Source organism: Neltuma alba, unplaced genomic scaffold, assembly GCF_004799145.2.
Source record: "Neltuma alba isolate B1F8T4 unplaced genomic scaffold, ASM479914v2 tig00013180_pilon, whole genome shotgun sequence".
NCBI classification, from domain to species: Eukaryota; Viridiplantae; Streptophyta; class Magnoliopsida; order Fabales; family Fabaceae; genus Neltuma; species Neltuma alba.
This window is the reverse complement of record NW_021637490.1, coordinates 78995-93716: the sequence shown is the minus strand read 5'-3', so window position 1 is coordinate 93716 and position 14722 is coordinate 78995. Positions and strand designations below refer to the sequence as shown.

Sequence of the window (14722 nt, the reverse complement as noted above, 5' to 3'; positions counted from 1 at the left end):
TATATATATATATATATATAATATCAAACCATGAATATTTTTTCAGAGGCAGAAATCCAACAAATCATTACTTCTAAAGAATCATTTGGATTATTGGACATATCAAAGCTTTATCTGGGCCTACTATAGCCCAATTAGAATACTGACCCAATTATATGATCCAACATTTTACTCGAATGAATTTAGCTCATTTAGTCAAAATTTGACTAAACACATATAGCAGACAATAATTGAGCCGCCATTGAATTTCCATGCAGAAATTTTATTTCATTCATTTTTTTTGTATTGTTACAAATATTAATTTTATTGACCTTAGCACTATTTTAATATAATTTAGGCAGAGGGAAACACGAAGAGCACGAATAAATGAATATGACCAAGGAGGGGAGTGAACATTCCATAAAAATTAAACATGGAAGAGTTGGAAAATTAGCCAAAGATTCATTCTCTCAGTCCAAATCGGCACATCTGAAAGCAATAGAGCAGCACATTGGTTGACCTCGGTATTCTCTCATTTCTTGGCTATCCATGGCTTGCTCTCAGTTTCTTTGCAGTAACTACTCTCCTCTACTTCTCAAAATTCGTTCAGAAGAAACCATCAACGTCAATTCGGATATGGGTCGTGCAATTTTGCCTCAAAGATTCAATTTCAAAGAGCCCCGCTCGTTAGATTTAAACTTAAAGCTATGGTTTCTGATTCTAACGCCCTCCAGGAGACGAGTAGAGGTTTATCTCTTATCCCTTTTGGTTGCTATGCTTTGGATTAAGTTCCGGTGTGGCATTTAATGAAAGGGATGGTTTGTATTTGTATTTATTTGTTCTTGTTTTTGTTTCTTTAATGTTGGCGGAATTAGATTGTGTATGATCCTGATGAAAGGGTGAACAGTCTGGCTGATGAAGTGGACAAGAATGCTCCCCTTTCAAGGCTTACTTTGTTCTCTCCTTGCAAGGTATTTTTCGTTCTTTTGCTAGGAGGCACTCCAAAGTTCTCATTTGTTTCAATATATTGATGCTGGTTAACCGTCTACTACAGATAAATGTTTTCTTGAGGATTACCAGCAAGAGGGTAGATGGATATCATGATTTGGCGTCTCTATTCCATGTAAGTTAATTATAATCGTAATCATATTCTATTATATGATTCAATGTTTTCTCTGAAAGATTTTGTCATATATATGGGAGATGACTTCATTTAGTCTTGACCATATCAGATTCCTTTCGAATTTTCAGGTTATAAGTCTTGGTGATACAATCAAGTTCTCTTTGTCACCATCAACAACAAAGGACCGTTTGTCCACCAATGTGTCTGGGGTGCCCATTGATGATAGTAATTTGGTAAGATAACAAAAGCTAATGCTTTGGTTTCAAAATTATTCCTCTTTTTATTGCTTGTTCATATTCTACCGAGAGTGAGTGCTATGTTATTCTCTTTCCACAGATTATTAAGGCGCTTAATCTTTACAGGAAGAAGACTGGCAGTGAAAAGTTTTTTTGGGTATGACCTAGATATCCCATCTAATTCGTGTTGTTTATCTTATTTTCAGTACAAGCATGCGTGTGTGTGCTTATTAACATACATTGTGCATGGTAGAATATTTAGGGTCCATTTTGTTGCTTGGGTCAAGACTTAAAGAATGGGAATGATGTCTCCATTTTGTTTTAATATGTTGGCTGCACATATATCTTGGTTCATTCTCGTGAAAGCCCAATATGACGAATGTGGGAATCTAGACACTCGTGGAAAAGCTCATGAATCAGGACTCCTGACCCCAAGAATTATCATTTGAACTAAATTATCCATCTTACCTTTTAACCATTGTTGAACTATCTTCCTTTCCATTTTAGTCACTTTTTTTTTTCCCTTAAATTTCTTTTCCACTGCTCCATTTTCATCCATTCCAATAACGAAACCGCCTCCTAATTTGTCCTGCCTATATTCATGTTCTTGGCAGATTCATCTTGATAAACGAGTGCCTAGTGGGGCAGGGCTAGGTGGTGGAAGTAGCAATGCTGCAACTGCATTGTGGGCAGCAAATCAATTCAGTGGTTGTCTTGCTACAGAGAAAGAACTTCAAGAATGGTCAAGTGAGATTGGATCAGATGTCCCTTTCTTTTTCTCTCAGGGAGCAGCCTATTGCACTGGTCGAGGTGAGGTCTGTCCAATTTCCTTTCCCGGAAAAATTTTTGAGAAGAGGCTTGGCCATGGAGAGTTTGAGCTCTCAATTATCTCCTTGTCTAGCGACAAAATATTATTATCACAAATCTCAGGACAATTGATCTTTGAGACTTTGAAAACTCTGTGCATAAACTTGTGTTTACTGAAGGCTCTGCAATGCTTTATGCCATATGCCTCCATGTGATTTCATTTAAGACTTTTCTTTCATATGCACAGGTTGTTCAAGATATTCCTCCTCCAATACCTTTGGATATGCCGATGGTTCTCATAAAACCACAAGAGGCATGTTCAACAGCAGAAGTTTACAAGGTACAGGATTTCTGGGTGTAGTAGACAAACCATAATTCGCTCTTGGTTTTTGCTATAATTAGATTGTGGACCTTGTGCACTGAATGAAGCCTCATATAACAAGTCACACTATTCACAGCTTGCAAATAGTGTGGCTTGCTATGGGTTTTAATATCACATAGATATATATTGATCAATTTAAACAAATTTCGATGGGACAGCGTCTAAAATTGGACCGGGCTAGTAATGTTGATCCTTTGGCACTGCTGGAAAAGATATCAAGGAATGGAATATCGCAAGATGTTTGTATCAACGATCTGGGTATGTTTCTTGCTAAGTGTTTTTAAGTTTTAATCCTGTTTCTTTTTCCTTCTTTGCTCTTTTCATTTTAGCTTTACATTTTTATTTGACCCTATTGAGCATTACTTTACTGAGAGGTGTAATTGTGGAGGCACCCGGAGTCCAATTTGATTAATTGGGATTGTGACTTGACATTAATATTGAGTTATGCCCGCTGATTAGGGGTTGTTTTAGGTTGTACCACTGTAAGTGCAAATTATTCATTTCTATAGTTGACATTTTGGAAGTTCTTTACGTTTGTTCCTGAGTTACATTTAGAAGCATCACAGCATAAGTTAAGGCTTAAAATCTGCTGTTGTCTTTGAGTGCTTTCGCTTGTTCGTTTCCATTACTTTTTCCTTGATTATTTTCCTTGCTCTTGCAGAACCCCCAGCATTTGAAGTTCTCCCGTCTCTTAAAAGACTGAAGCAGCGAATTATTGCAGCTGGTCGTGGAGAATATGATGCTGTTTTAATGTCCGGAAGGTATAAAAATGGAAACCTTAATTTTCTGGCTTTTGTTAAAAGTTAAATATATGTGAATCATGTGATAGAGATCATCATGCATGCACACACATATACAATCTATGTGCGCTTGTGTGTCTGGGCAATGTGAGGCTGAGCATTCTTCAAACGTCAGCACGATTGAACTTGATATACAGTAATGAAGCTGTTTTCAATTTTCAATCACCAAGTCGTGTTGAAGAAAACGTTTGATCATGAAATATACTTTAGCATCTGTCAAAATTTATTAAATTTCTCCTCTAGATTCCAGTCGTAAGATAAGCAGAGATTACAATTGGATGAATTCTGGGCAGATGGCTAGAAACTAGATAAGGGCATAAGGCATTTGGCGGTTGATCTGACTCATTTATTCTTCTAGTCTAACATCATGATAATTTATTTTTTGATATATATATATATATATATATATATTACATATGAAAGCACAGAAACAATCATCAAACAAATTTGAGTATATTCCTCCTTGATTTTGCCAATGCTGTTCATGAAATTGAAGGAAGAATCTTTTAACCCCCATTTCCTTGCTTTCAGCTGGTTGGATGGAGTTTATCCTTGTGCATTAAGCTAGATTTACGTTGCAAGGCTTGAAAATAATACTCCTCCGATCTTTAATATAGGACCCGATTGTTGAGATAGTTTTGTGCCTAAATATAACACCAATTTCTCATATTTATCAATTTTCTCTAAATTACTCTTATGGATACTCCCTCAACTATAATCAAGTAGAAGAGGAAAGGGGGTATTAAGAAAGATGATTATGGTATTTTAGGAAAAACGTGTCATATTTCTTATAATTAACTACATACCTAGCTTCCTTAATCTAATCAAATTAGCTAAATAGGTCTTATATTAAGGACCGAAGGAGTAAAAGGTTTTGGAAGAATCATTAAACATTGCAAACCTTTCCTTGTTTCCAAGTTAACGTGAGACAAAAGCTATTGTTTAAATAAATAACGTACCAGCTCTCCTGATGATGATCTGAGAGACAAACCACAGTTCTAGAATGGAATGTTTAGAACTATTAATATTAAATCCATAAAAATGGAGCATTGCACTTATTTCTAGATATACTTTCTTCCTTCTATATCGATTTCAATGGTCTCTGCATCTCCTTTGTCAGTACATGTTTCATATCTCTTCTTCATGCTTTCTCTTTGTCATCTGAGGTTCAACTTATAATGGAACCATTAATTACCTCTCGTTCTTGCTTCAAAAGTTGAAACCTCTATTCTTATCCCTTTTCTAATCATGCAGTGGAAGCACTATTGTTGGCATTGGTTCGCCAGATCCTCCACAATTTGTCTATGACGATGATACATACAAAGATGTTTTCTTGTCAGGTATGCCCCATCAGATAAGGATTTTTTTTTTCTTTTTTTTTGGGAGGGGGCCCTGTTTCTCGTTCTTTATCGTGATAAATTGAAGGGCCCAGACTCCAAAAGCGTATCCCATAATTAAACTAAAATCAGCTGGAAACATCACCTAATTCACCTATAAGTGGCGGCAAAAAATTTTATCAAGAAAAGCGAGAGATCTGCTAATTTTTAAAAAATGTGTACAAATATACTGGGCAGTGATGCTAGATTTTGAAAGAAAGGGATAGAACATATATGTTATGGCGGCTCATGAAATTAATGAGCTCCGGCGGTAGCTTATCAAATTATAGAGTAGTACGCGAAAGTACTTTCTCTGATTTGCGTCTGGCATACTGCAAAATTATGATAATCAGTCATTCCAGAGGCACTTATTTTTGTACAAGTATGATTCCCTCATCTCATTTATCACTTTTGAAGCTGACAATGAAATACGAGAAAGCTTTAGTCATTACCACTAGCTTAGCCCTTTATTCATGGAAAATAGTGAACTTAGCATCGGACATAAATCTTCAAACACTAATAAAACTCCTGGTTAACAAAATAAACGTGGAGCTAAACTCTTGCACTTTTTGAAGTTTTACAAATTAGTTGTTTCCTCAAATAATAGATTTGATCTTTTGGGGATCTCTCACCTAAGCTTTTTAAATTGCAGATGCCTACTTTCTCACTAGAGAGGCTAACCAGTGGTACAGAGAACCTACCTCAAGTCCTACCCCTCCATCCTATTCTTCTCAGACTGCTTAGTTCGTTTTTTTTTCCCCCATTTCCATAGGCTCTTCATGGTTATACAGTATCTGCATATTTGTAAGGATGTAATGATGTGAAACTTAGCTCTGCTGCCTTTTCTGCTTTAATTGCTGCGACTTGAAAACGATACGGCTCGTGCCAAAATGCAAGGATCTGGATCCTCTGCTGCTTTGCTTCGGTGCTGCTGTAATTATTAATTTCTTAATTTCATGAGAAAAGTACACAAGTACGCTGGCCTTTTTCTACAGCAGCAGCAGATGATCCGGATCCCAAATGCAAACACTTGGAAGTTGGAAGAGACAAAAGGCTGGCACTATTATGCATCAATACCATGGCCCGCGAAGAAAGTGAGAAGTAAATTCTATAAACTTGTCTGGGTCCGATATGCTCAAGGACCCTTCCAATCTCAAGTGGAAAAATGGTGCTTATAATTGTGACTTGGTTAATAGTCCGGTTTCTGAATTTTAACTTTTTATGACTCACTTCCTATTGTTTAACATATAATCCATATATTTTTAGGAATCAATGTTTTAAATGATTACAATTATAGGAACTGAATTGAGTTAAAAATCAAGGATTAAGTTACAAGTAGGTCAAAATTATAAGGTGAAAATTAATTGTCCCCATTCTTAAATGAAACAATATAAGAATTCTAAGGATAGAGAATATTGTCACCTCCTGATAAGGTGCTTATCTTTTTTGCTGCCCCGTTTTATGATGAATGTTATTGACGCAACTTTGAGAACCCAATATAATACATTTAACATATTCAACAAGGCGATTGTTAAGGAGGGGAAAAAATCGTACTTCGTCTTTTTAGGTATAACTCAAGTATTCTGAAGCCTTGAGATTATATAATATTTCCGTCCTCAGACCCTTAAGGTTAAGCCTTCTCATGAGAACCAGATTTACCGGTTTTATCATTTTTTGAATGAGTTCTCTTTGCTTTGTTACAACTTGACGTTACTGCAAGTCGCTTGCTATAGGCAACCGTATTCTGTGCGAATGCAAGAAAAAGGGTTCTCGGCTGATGGTTTATCACCAACAAACGACTTTTTTTAGCATAAGAACCAACATCAAATCCACACACATTTCAAATGTCTTCCTTTCATTTTTTATTTAGTCGACTTCTCGCTACTCTCATTCTACAGAGAAGGAGAAGAAACAAACTGTCTGGGTAAACTAAAAAGATCTTTGCCTTCAAATGGCGAACTCCACTCCCGAGACCCAGCACTGGAGGATTCTGCAGAAGCTACCCCACCATCTTGCAATCCAGGCATGGGGACTAAGCTACCATTTGAGGCTACTGATCTCATTGACGGCTGAGTGACCATCCCAGAGGTATTTGAATCGTAAATATGACTATGACCATTCTTTGTAAAAGGTGAAAGACCAAGCCATAATGCATTTGACCTCGGTGATGATACCCCTCTATCCAAGGACCAGTCTATGCTGGTGTAATCAAAGTGCATTGATCCACCAGTGCTCCAGTCCACCGGAGATGACGCCCCTGATGTGGCAGCCGATCCTGATCCAGAAAAGAGACCTAGAGAAGCAGCGGCTAATGTTGGAGATGTACTTGCTCTATAACATAAGCTGTTCCCTCGGCTGGTTACTTGGGGATCTACTGAATGGCTGCTTGCAGTGACAAATTGATGCTGGGGTTGATACTGGAGTTGGTGATACATCTGATTTGAACTGAGATAATTTGGGCTGAGACTTCTAGTGCTGGGAGGGCGGGGTAAGAAGCCATTTGACCTCATTACTTCCGCACTATTGGTTGGATACCAACTGGCGGCTATTCCAGGAGGAGATGAACTCATACTTGTGGCTGGAACGTGCTTTGCATTTGCAGTTTGAGGCCGCTGCATCACAACTACTGGTTCCCTAGCTGCTCCAGGTTGAAGATTTTTCAAATCACCTCCAACAGCCATATAACGACCTTCAGTCTTAGCAGGTGTGGGGGACACCTGCAAAGGTGATGCTGAAGAATATGACACGGAAAGATTAGACCCAGCACTTGGCCACCTCTTATCAGCTGCAATAATAGGTTGCTGGGGTTTTGCCCACTCTGTCTTTGATTGAATTCTCTTTAGAGGTTGAATATTTTTATTACTGGATTCCAAAGATCCTCCAACCATAACTGGTGACTTCGTATAGTTAAAATCCCTTTCATCTTTCTTTAGTTGAGTGGGGTTAAGACTGGGCTTTGTTTGGGGCCTAGCACTCTGACTAGCAACTCCTAACTGCTTACCATTATTAAGAGTAGGTGGATCCCCAGTTTCCTCTGGCTTTTGAGGAGCAGATGGTGGATCCTGCTTCAAGTCTCTCAAGGACTCTGCAGCTTTATCAAGATCACCTTCACATGCAACAACTGCTCTTTCAACCTCTTGTTTTGAGCAACAATACCTGGTTTCCATGTCTGCAATCCGAGCAAGCTCTTCAGATATGTCAATTTTCAGACTGCTCCCACCTATTTGTTTATCCTTTTGATTATCTGCTTCTTCACCGCCCTCAAACAGCCAGTTAACTGATTCCTCAACCCTCCCTTCATTCAATATCAGTGCCATTGTTGCCCGTTCATGAGAAAATCCCATTGCCACAAGCTGTTGAGCAAGCACCTCAAGTTTTCTTGACATTAGATAGCCACTGCAACGCTCATGCAATTCTTGAGCTCGCCTTTCCTTCTGCCGTTGATGTTTTCTCTCATTCTTCTGGCGAATTTTCTCTCGCTTGTCATTATCAGCTCCTGGTACTGCTTCTAATCTGACAGGTAGATTAGAACCTTTCTCTTTATGATCCTCTGACTCACCAGACCAACTACCATTATTAGAAACAGAATCATACTCAGCACCAGCTAACACTGAACCCCCAGGATGATCATCTGTCTCATCTATGTTCCGGAACCGACCATTAGAATGAACAGGAGAGGTAGAAGATGCTGGTGAAATTTCAAGAGTATGGAATGTTCCTGATAATGGGTTGTATGCACTGGCAGGCAAACCAGTACCTGCATTATTAGGTCCTGGAGATTTAGCAGATGCCTTCTGGGCTTCCTTGCTCCCCTTTTTGGACTTAGATCGAGATCCAGGAGACATGTCCTTAAAATGCAAATAAGACCCTACAACAATGAGATATATAAATTAGCACTTCCCCCCTTTGAAACTGGACCCTAGATTTGGTAGGGTTAAATTGTATCACAAGCAAATACAGCCATAAAAGAAAACAAAACTATCTCCTTCACAATGTATATTTGGTTGACATCACCAACCTATGTGGACAGATCTCTATTACCAATCAAGCGTTCGCTTACAAGATGAAAAAGAACAATCGTGTACAAAGTATGGTATAAAAAGAGAGCAAAATGTGACAGCAACACCCTGGTTTAAAGCATCTGAAATTAAATTAAGAGCAAGGACATAAACATGAACAGGACAATCCAAGGAAGATAAAAGTTAACACAATAGCATGAACATTACTTAAAAAAGCTGTTGACATACAAGTAACATATAAAGAAAACCACATAGATCATGCTTGTCCATTGTTCCATATAGTCAGCTACAACTTAATTGTTTATTATGTTGCTCTTTCGGAATAGAAATTCACATTATGACTTATCATACATCAAGTTACCAAATTAGACCCAGAGTACTTTGTTGAGAGCTAGATATGCAACAGCTGAAGTTTCAAGATAGTCCCCAAAGTTATTGGTGGAGATGGAAAGATAGAGTGGTATTTTTCCAGTTGAACAAAGTCAAACAGCAATACAAGTAGTAGCCCACACAACAAAAAGAAACTTATTTAATGCCCATTCTTCTCAAAGAATAATTTACCTATCTACTGCTCCCCTTCATATCATACAAAGAGGCAGTAGCTTTCACCTCCCAAAAAACACATTTTGCCTCAACAGCCATTCAAAATTTCGTATGCATCAGCCCCCTCAACCGAAAATAAACAAAGCGGCATTGCATTTCATTCAATTCAAGATGACCTAGCTCGCACTTGTATGACCATATTCTAAGCATAAGAAACACGAGGTCCAACAATCAAATAAACAAGGTCTATTGTTTGTTCAACCGATTGTGGCACATTCAATATTTCTCCATATCTCTGATTGTCAGGCGTTAAAACAGAAGCCAATGTTGCCGCTATAATATAAGCAACCTAGAGAATGAATGTACTTTAAACAAAAAGGAGTATCTCAACGTAAAAACTTTTAAATGCAAAATATTGATCAATTGTAAGCATATGTACTGAATAAGCATCAGGGATGCCAAAAATTACATAATTAATTCAGACCTTACATGTAGAAAGTCTTGTATATTCTAAATAATGAAGAACCCTTTTCATATCAATCAAGTTCAACATCGACCTCACCCTTTATTTAAAGAGATATACATAGCACAGATTTTTCTTCTTAGGCTCCATGGCCCATGGGCATTCAGGCATAATGTATGACACATTATCACCGCACACTATTAAAATCAGGGGGGAAAAAATTGACTAAAGACATGCAATACTCTACAATCCTGACCACGTTGAATATAAGTAGTTTCTCTGTAAGAGACAGGCAGAAGTGCACTGGTGAAAAATAAAAAAAATGACGAGCTGAATTTTGTCATGTATTCAACCTCAAGGTAAATGCATTGTTGAATACTAACCTCTAATTAGCGACAAAAAGAAAAAAGTCATATTATGAAAAACAAACAGCAGATGGACATAGATACAGAGAGTAATATAGTGCAACTCAAACTCAAACTGAATGTTCTGCCCCAACTATTTTCTAGAATGTCACAATTGTCGGCCCTCCTGACTTAATTTTCAAAATTCCGCAAGCAGCCATGACACAAGTTGCCCATAACATGGATGTTTATGCCCCGAAAGTTACAGCTTTATAGAAAAAACGAAGAGATTGCAAATAATTGCTAGATAAGACAACCCAAAAATCCGCATTTAATTGATATTCTTAAGATTAAAAAGATGCAACCATCCAAGAAGAACTAAAAGAACATAAAAACCACAAAGACTCTCTAGGATCCATTACACTTCGTCCAAGCAAGAAAACCATTGCAAAAGAGCCAAAAGTCCCAATTCCCGCGCCGCAAAATCGACAAACGGCAATGCAGAATCTAAATCGCTAAATTCAAACAATCACACAAAACGAACCCTAAAGCACAATTCTATCCTCCAACCATCAATACAGCGGCTAATTCTCATAAGATCATGAGGCGGAATACAAGGAAATGAAAATAACGACGCAGAGAATGAAGAAACGGCAAACAACCAACCTGAAGTTTGAGAGAAAATAGAGTTGACAATTGAAACAGAGATCGCTGTTGAATGGTAAAATCGTTTAGAAGGTGGGGAAGGGGAATATGGTAAAGAGAGAGATAGGTCTTTCGAGGCTCAAACTGAATTTGGTAGAATTAGGGTTTTGAAGAAAAGGGAGATCTGCGAGAAAAAACACCAGACTGCCTTATTAACGGAAGATATACATTTCTGGTCTTAATACCTTCCCCTTCTTTTTCCCATTTTTCCCATTATAAATAATTTTTGTTTATTACACTTCCATTTCTTATATGCAGTGAATTTATATAAAAGTCAATTAATGATTTATACCAAAAAAATGTTAATGAATGATTTTTTTTTTTGGTCAAAGTTAATGAATCATTAGGCGGATAGAAATGAAAGATTAAATATTTACTCCTCCGGTCCTAATTATAAGACCCAATTGATTTATTTGAGGAGATTAAGGAAGTAAGTTAAGTTGGTTATTTATAATAAATAAGTGTTGTTATTCCTAAAATATCCTTGCTAATTAAGTATGTTGACTAAAACTATCATTATTAGAAGGATTATCTTGGAAAAAAATGTATAAATATAAGAGAGAAAATGGATTGGGTCTTATAATTAGGACCAAATAAAAAGTCAAATTGGGTCTTATAATAAGGATCGGAGGAGTACGACATTGATAACTGTTCGTTGGCCAATATATGCACACAGACTCACAACAGCTGATTTTCTCCAGCAAAAAAACTGTTGAGTTTCATAAAGGTTTTCGTAGGTTTTAAAAATAAAATGAGTATACGAATCAAAATTCGAATCTCTAATATAAGATGTGCTTACATTTAGTACTCAACAGTCTTCTAATAGGATTACTTTTAATAAGAGCATGCATGTGCCTAGCCAAAAAAAAAAAGATGAGTGTATTAATATGTTTTACTCTTTTTTATCTGGAGAAAATTATTTCATTTCTATAATTTATATAATTCTAGACATCAACCTTTCTTCTTTTCATAGGAGTTTCGAAATATCTGAAAGCTATCCATTGTCGATTATCAATCGAGATTAGGATGCGATGAACAATAATAAATTAAATGATTGAAAAATCGTTTATAAAATTAAAAAGCCAAAATGTAAACTTATATAAAATTAAGAATTAATGTGCAAGTATACCTATAAAGTATTTTTGTTACGGTGACTTAATACCATAAAATTTTTTAGTTTAGATACAAAAATATACATAAATTTTTTAAAATATTGTAAAAATATCATGACTATTAAATTAAACATTAACTATTTAACAAACAAGTTAGTCAAGAAAATGATGCAAGATAAATATGAAATTTTCAAAATGGTATAAAAATACCATGATTGTTGAATCATTTTATGTTGACCATTTAGCAAAGAACACACGCATATGTTGCATAACGTTTTCGCTCCCTGCTGCCCGGTCTGTGAATGTGGGGTTCTCTGCAAGACACGTTAGCTACACAACCCTCTCATTTTCTTTGGTTGCTTCACCATCGATAAATTTTGTCAAATGATTTGGACACGTCAATTTTTGTGATGATAGACAAGAAATTTTCAACTTCCTCTGTCATTCTCCCATTCATTTCCTTCTAGTGTTTGGCTAATTTATAATGGCACTGTCCTTAATTGGTAACTTGGTAGTTCTAAAGCAAAACCATGCACAACAAACAAAGAAACCAAATAAAGTGACGATGGATGAGGTGGCTGGGTGAGGGATAGCTCCGGTAGTAAAGAGATGCAGCCACTGTGTCTTATGAAAGACCCCATAATAATAGATAGAGTCACTAGAAGCAAAAATATTATGCAACACATGTAAGCCTATTAGAATTATTTGTTAAACAGTTAATGTTAGTTGATTTAATGGACGTGACATTGTTGTATCATTTTAAAATTTTTCGTATATTTTTACACAATTTTCTTTCTTAACATTTTTGTTAAACAATGTCAATTTATTTAAGGGTCATCATATTTTGCACCATTTTAAAAAATTTATATGCATTTTTGTGCTAAAAAACAAAAGGTTTTGGTGTGAAGTAAATTTATACCTGCAAGTACTTTATAAGTAAATTTAGACATTGACTAGGGATAAAAAGTGTTGTTTTTACCTTTTTTATTGTTTGTTGTTATCATTTTTCCTTTCACTCCGCCCACTATTTTTTATTTTTTTCTTTTTAATAAATATTTTTTCTCTTTTTAAATTCTAATAAAATAAACTGTTTTTATTTAATTGTAATAATAAAACATGCTTTTTAAATTTCTATTTGATAACAGGCTTTTATTTATTATGTTATATGATATCATTTTAACATATTTTTATTTAGGAAAAATTAATTTGGAAGTCCTTATAATTTACTTTAGTTTTGAATCAAATCCTTGAATTTTTTTTTCCTTTTTTATTGGGTCATTTAATTTTTTTTTAAGAAAATAACATTCAGTTTTGTCTAAATCTTTAATGAGTTTTTTTTTCCAATTTTATCCCTCATATGTTTTTTTTCCTCTTTGATTCATTTATTACATCTTTTACTTATTCTCTTCATTAATAAGAACATATTTGAGGGAAAAAATACATGCTTTATATATTTATTGTTTAAACTGATTTTAACTAATTTCTTGATAAACATAAATAGATAAAGTTTATCTTATATTTTGAACTGGAATGAGTAAGGAGTAAGTATTATAACTATTAAGAATTTCCGTTAAAAAGCACTAACCACTTGATTGCCACATCTAAAAACATCATCTTCTCTTCCGGTTAGTATTGTCTCCTTCCCCTGCAACCTCAGGACCAAGCTCTCCTCTCTCTTTTTGCTCATTCATCAACATTTTCCCTAGCATTCTTGAACGATAGATCAAATGAGAAAGTATACCGAATAGAGAAATAGGTAGTCAAGCTGCAATCCCTTCAAGGCTTTGTCCAATGCAATCGTGAAACTGTACCTGGAGATTAATTCATAGATGAGAAGGGATTGGCAGTCCATTTTGACACATCAACCAAGGAAGCGGACAAGGTTACCGTGTTTGACTTGGCAATGACTCAAACCTTGTTGAGAATTTAGTCTAGTTTACCTTTGGAGAAGTTGGTGGTTGCTCCTTGATCTCTCTGTTTTTCTATTACTAAAACAGGGGCTTGAACAAAAATAGAATTGATGCTTTTCTTTGTTGCAGACAACTTTTGGCCATTTAAACATCAATACCTTCATTTTCAGAAGCATCACAAAGTTGCCCAGAACCAATGCATCTTTACTTTTGTGCTTAAACATTATGTGAAGCATCTACATGGCATGGCTAAGATTTTGGGTCCTATTTTGTGCTTTCCTATGACAATAATACTTGGTTTGGTTAAAGGACCTCCCACACATTTCTTGAGGCTGCATCTATCAAAACTGCAAAATAATTCTCATTCATTAAAAGAAGTTTCAAATAGCCTCAAATTGGATAGAGAACGAGACATGACCGCAGGGAGGTGTTATGGTGAGATGAGAAGAAATTGTGAGCCATTTATAGGTTGAGAGAATGGGGGAGAAGAGGAGGAATAAGCAAAAAGAGAGAGGAGAGCCTAGTACTGTGAAAGAACATGCAAACTAGAAGAGAAGAAGATGCTTTTAGACATGATTTTTTATTATTGAGCGGGCCGTGCCTTTTGACAGAATTTCTCAAAGGTGTCAATACTTATTTCACTCCAAAAGCTGCTTTAGATGCTAATTACAAGTTTGGGATGGTTTTGCTAATAAAGGACTTTTGTTCCAAAAGCTTGGTTAAAGATGAAGCCAAATTTTCCAGCTTTTGAGCGTGGCACAGTATAGCGAGATATTTTTATCAACATTCAATGCATCATGAAAATTAATTTACAGGAGTTGCCCTTCTATTGTCTCTCTTTTTTCTCTATTCACCGGGCCATTAGTAGTATTTTAGCTGGCAACTTTTTAATTGAAATTGATAATGTTAATATTGCATAATTT

General features: G+C 35.9%; 1 protein-coding gene and 1 pseudogene across 2 annotated transcripts; one reads left to right on the top strand and one right to left on the bottom strand.

The window, feature by feature from the left end:
- The first annotated feature begins 386 nt into the window (after nt 1–386).
- On the top strand, nt 387–5929 carry LOC114735194 (4-diphosphocytidyl-2-C-methyl-D-erythritol kinase, chloroplastic-like; annotated as a pseudogene).
- Nucleotides 5930–6483: 554 nt separating this feature from the next.
- On the bottom strand, nt 6484–10905 carry LOC114735180 (uncharacterized). 2 transcript variants are annotated; one of them, XM_028922855.1, is made up of 2 exons: nt 10739–10905; nt 6484–8571 (listed from the first exon to the last, which is right to left on the bottom strand). In XM_028922855.1, the coding sequence occupies exon 2, from the start codon at nt 8546–8548 to the stop codon at nt 6596–6598; it is 1953 nt and encodes a 650-aa protein (XP_028778688.1). In that variant the 5' UTR covers nt 8549–8571; nt 10739–10905; the 3' UTR covers nt 6484–6595. The 2 variants fall into 2 exon arrangements, with proteins under 2 accessions (XP_028778688.1, XP_028778689.1); XM_028922856.1 differs by lacking the exon at nt 10739–10905 and adding an exon at nt 9284–9565.
- Nucleotides 10906–14722: the final 3817 nt, after the last annotated feature.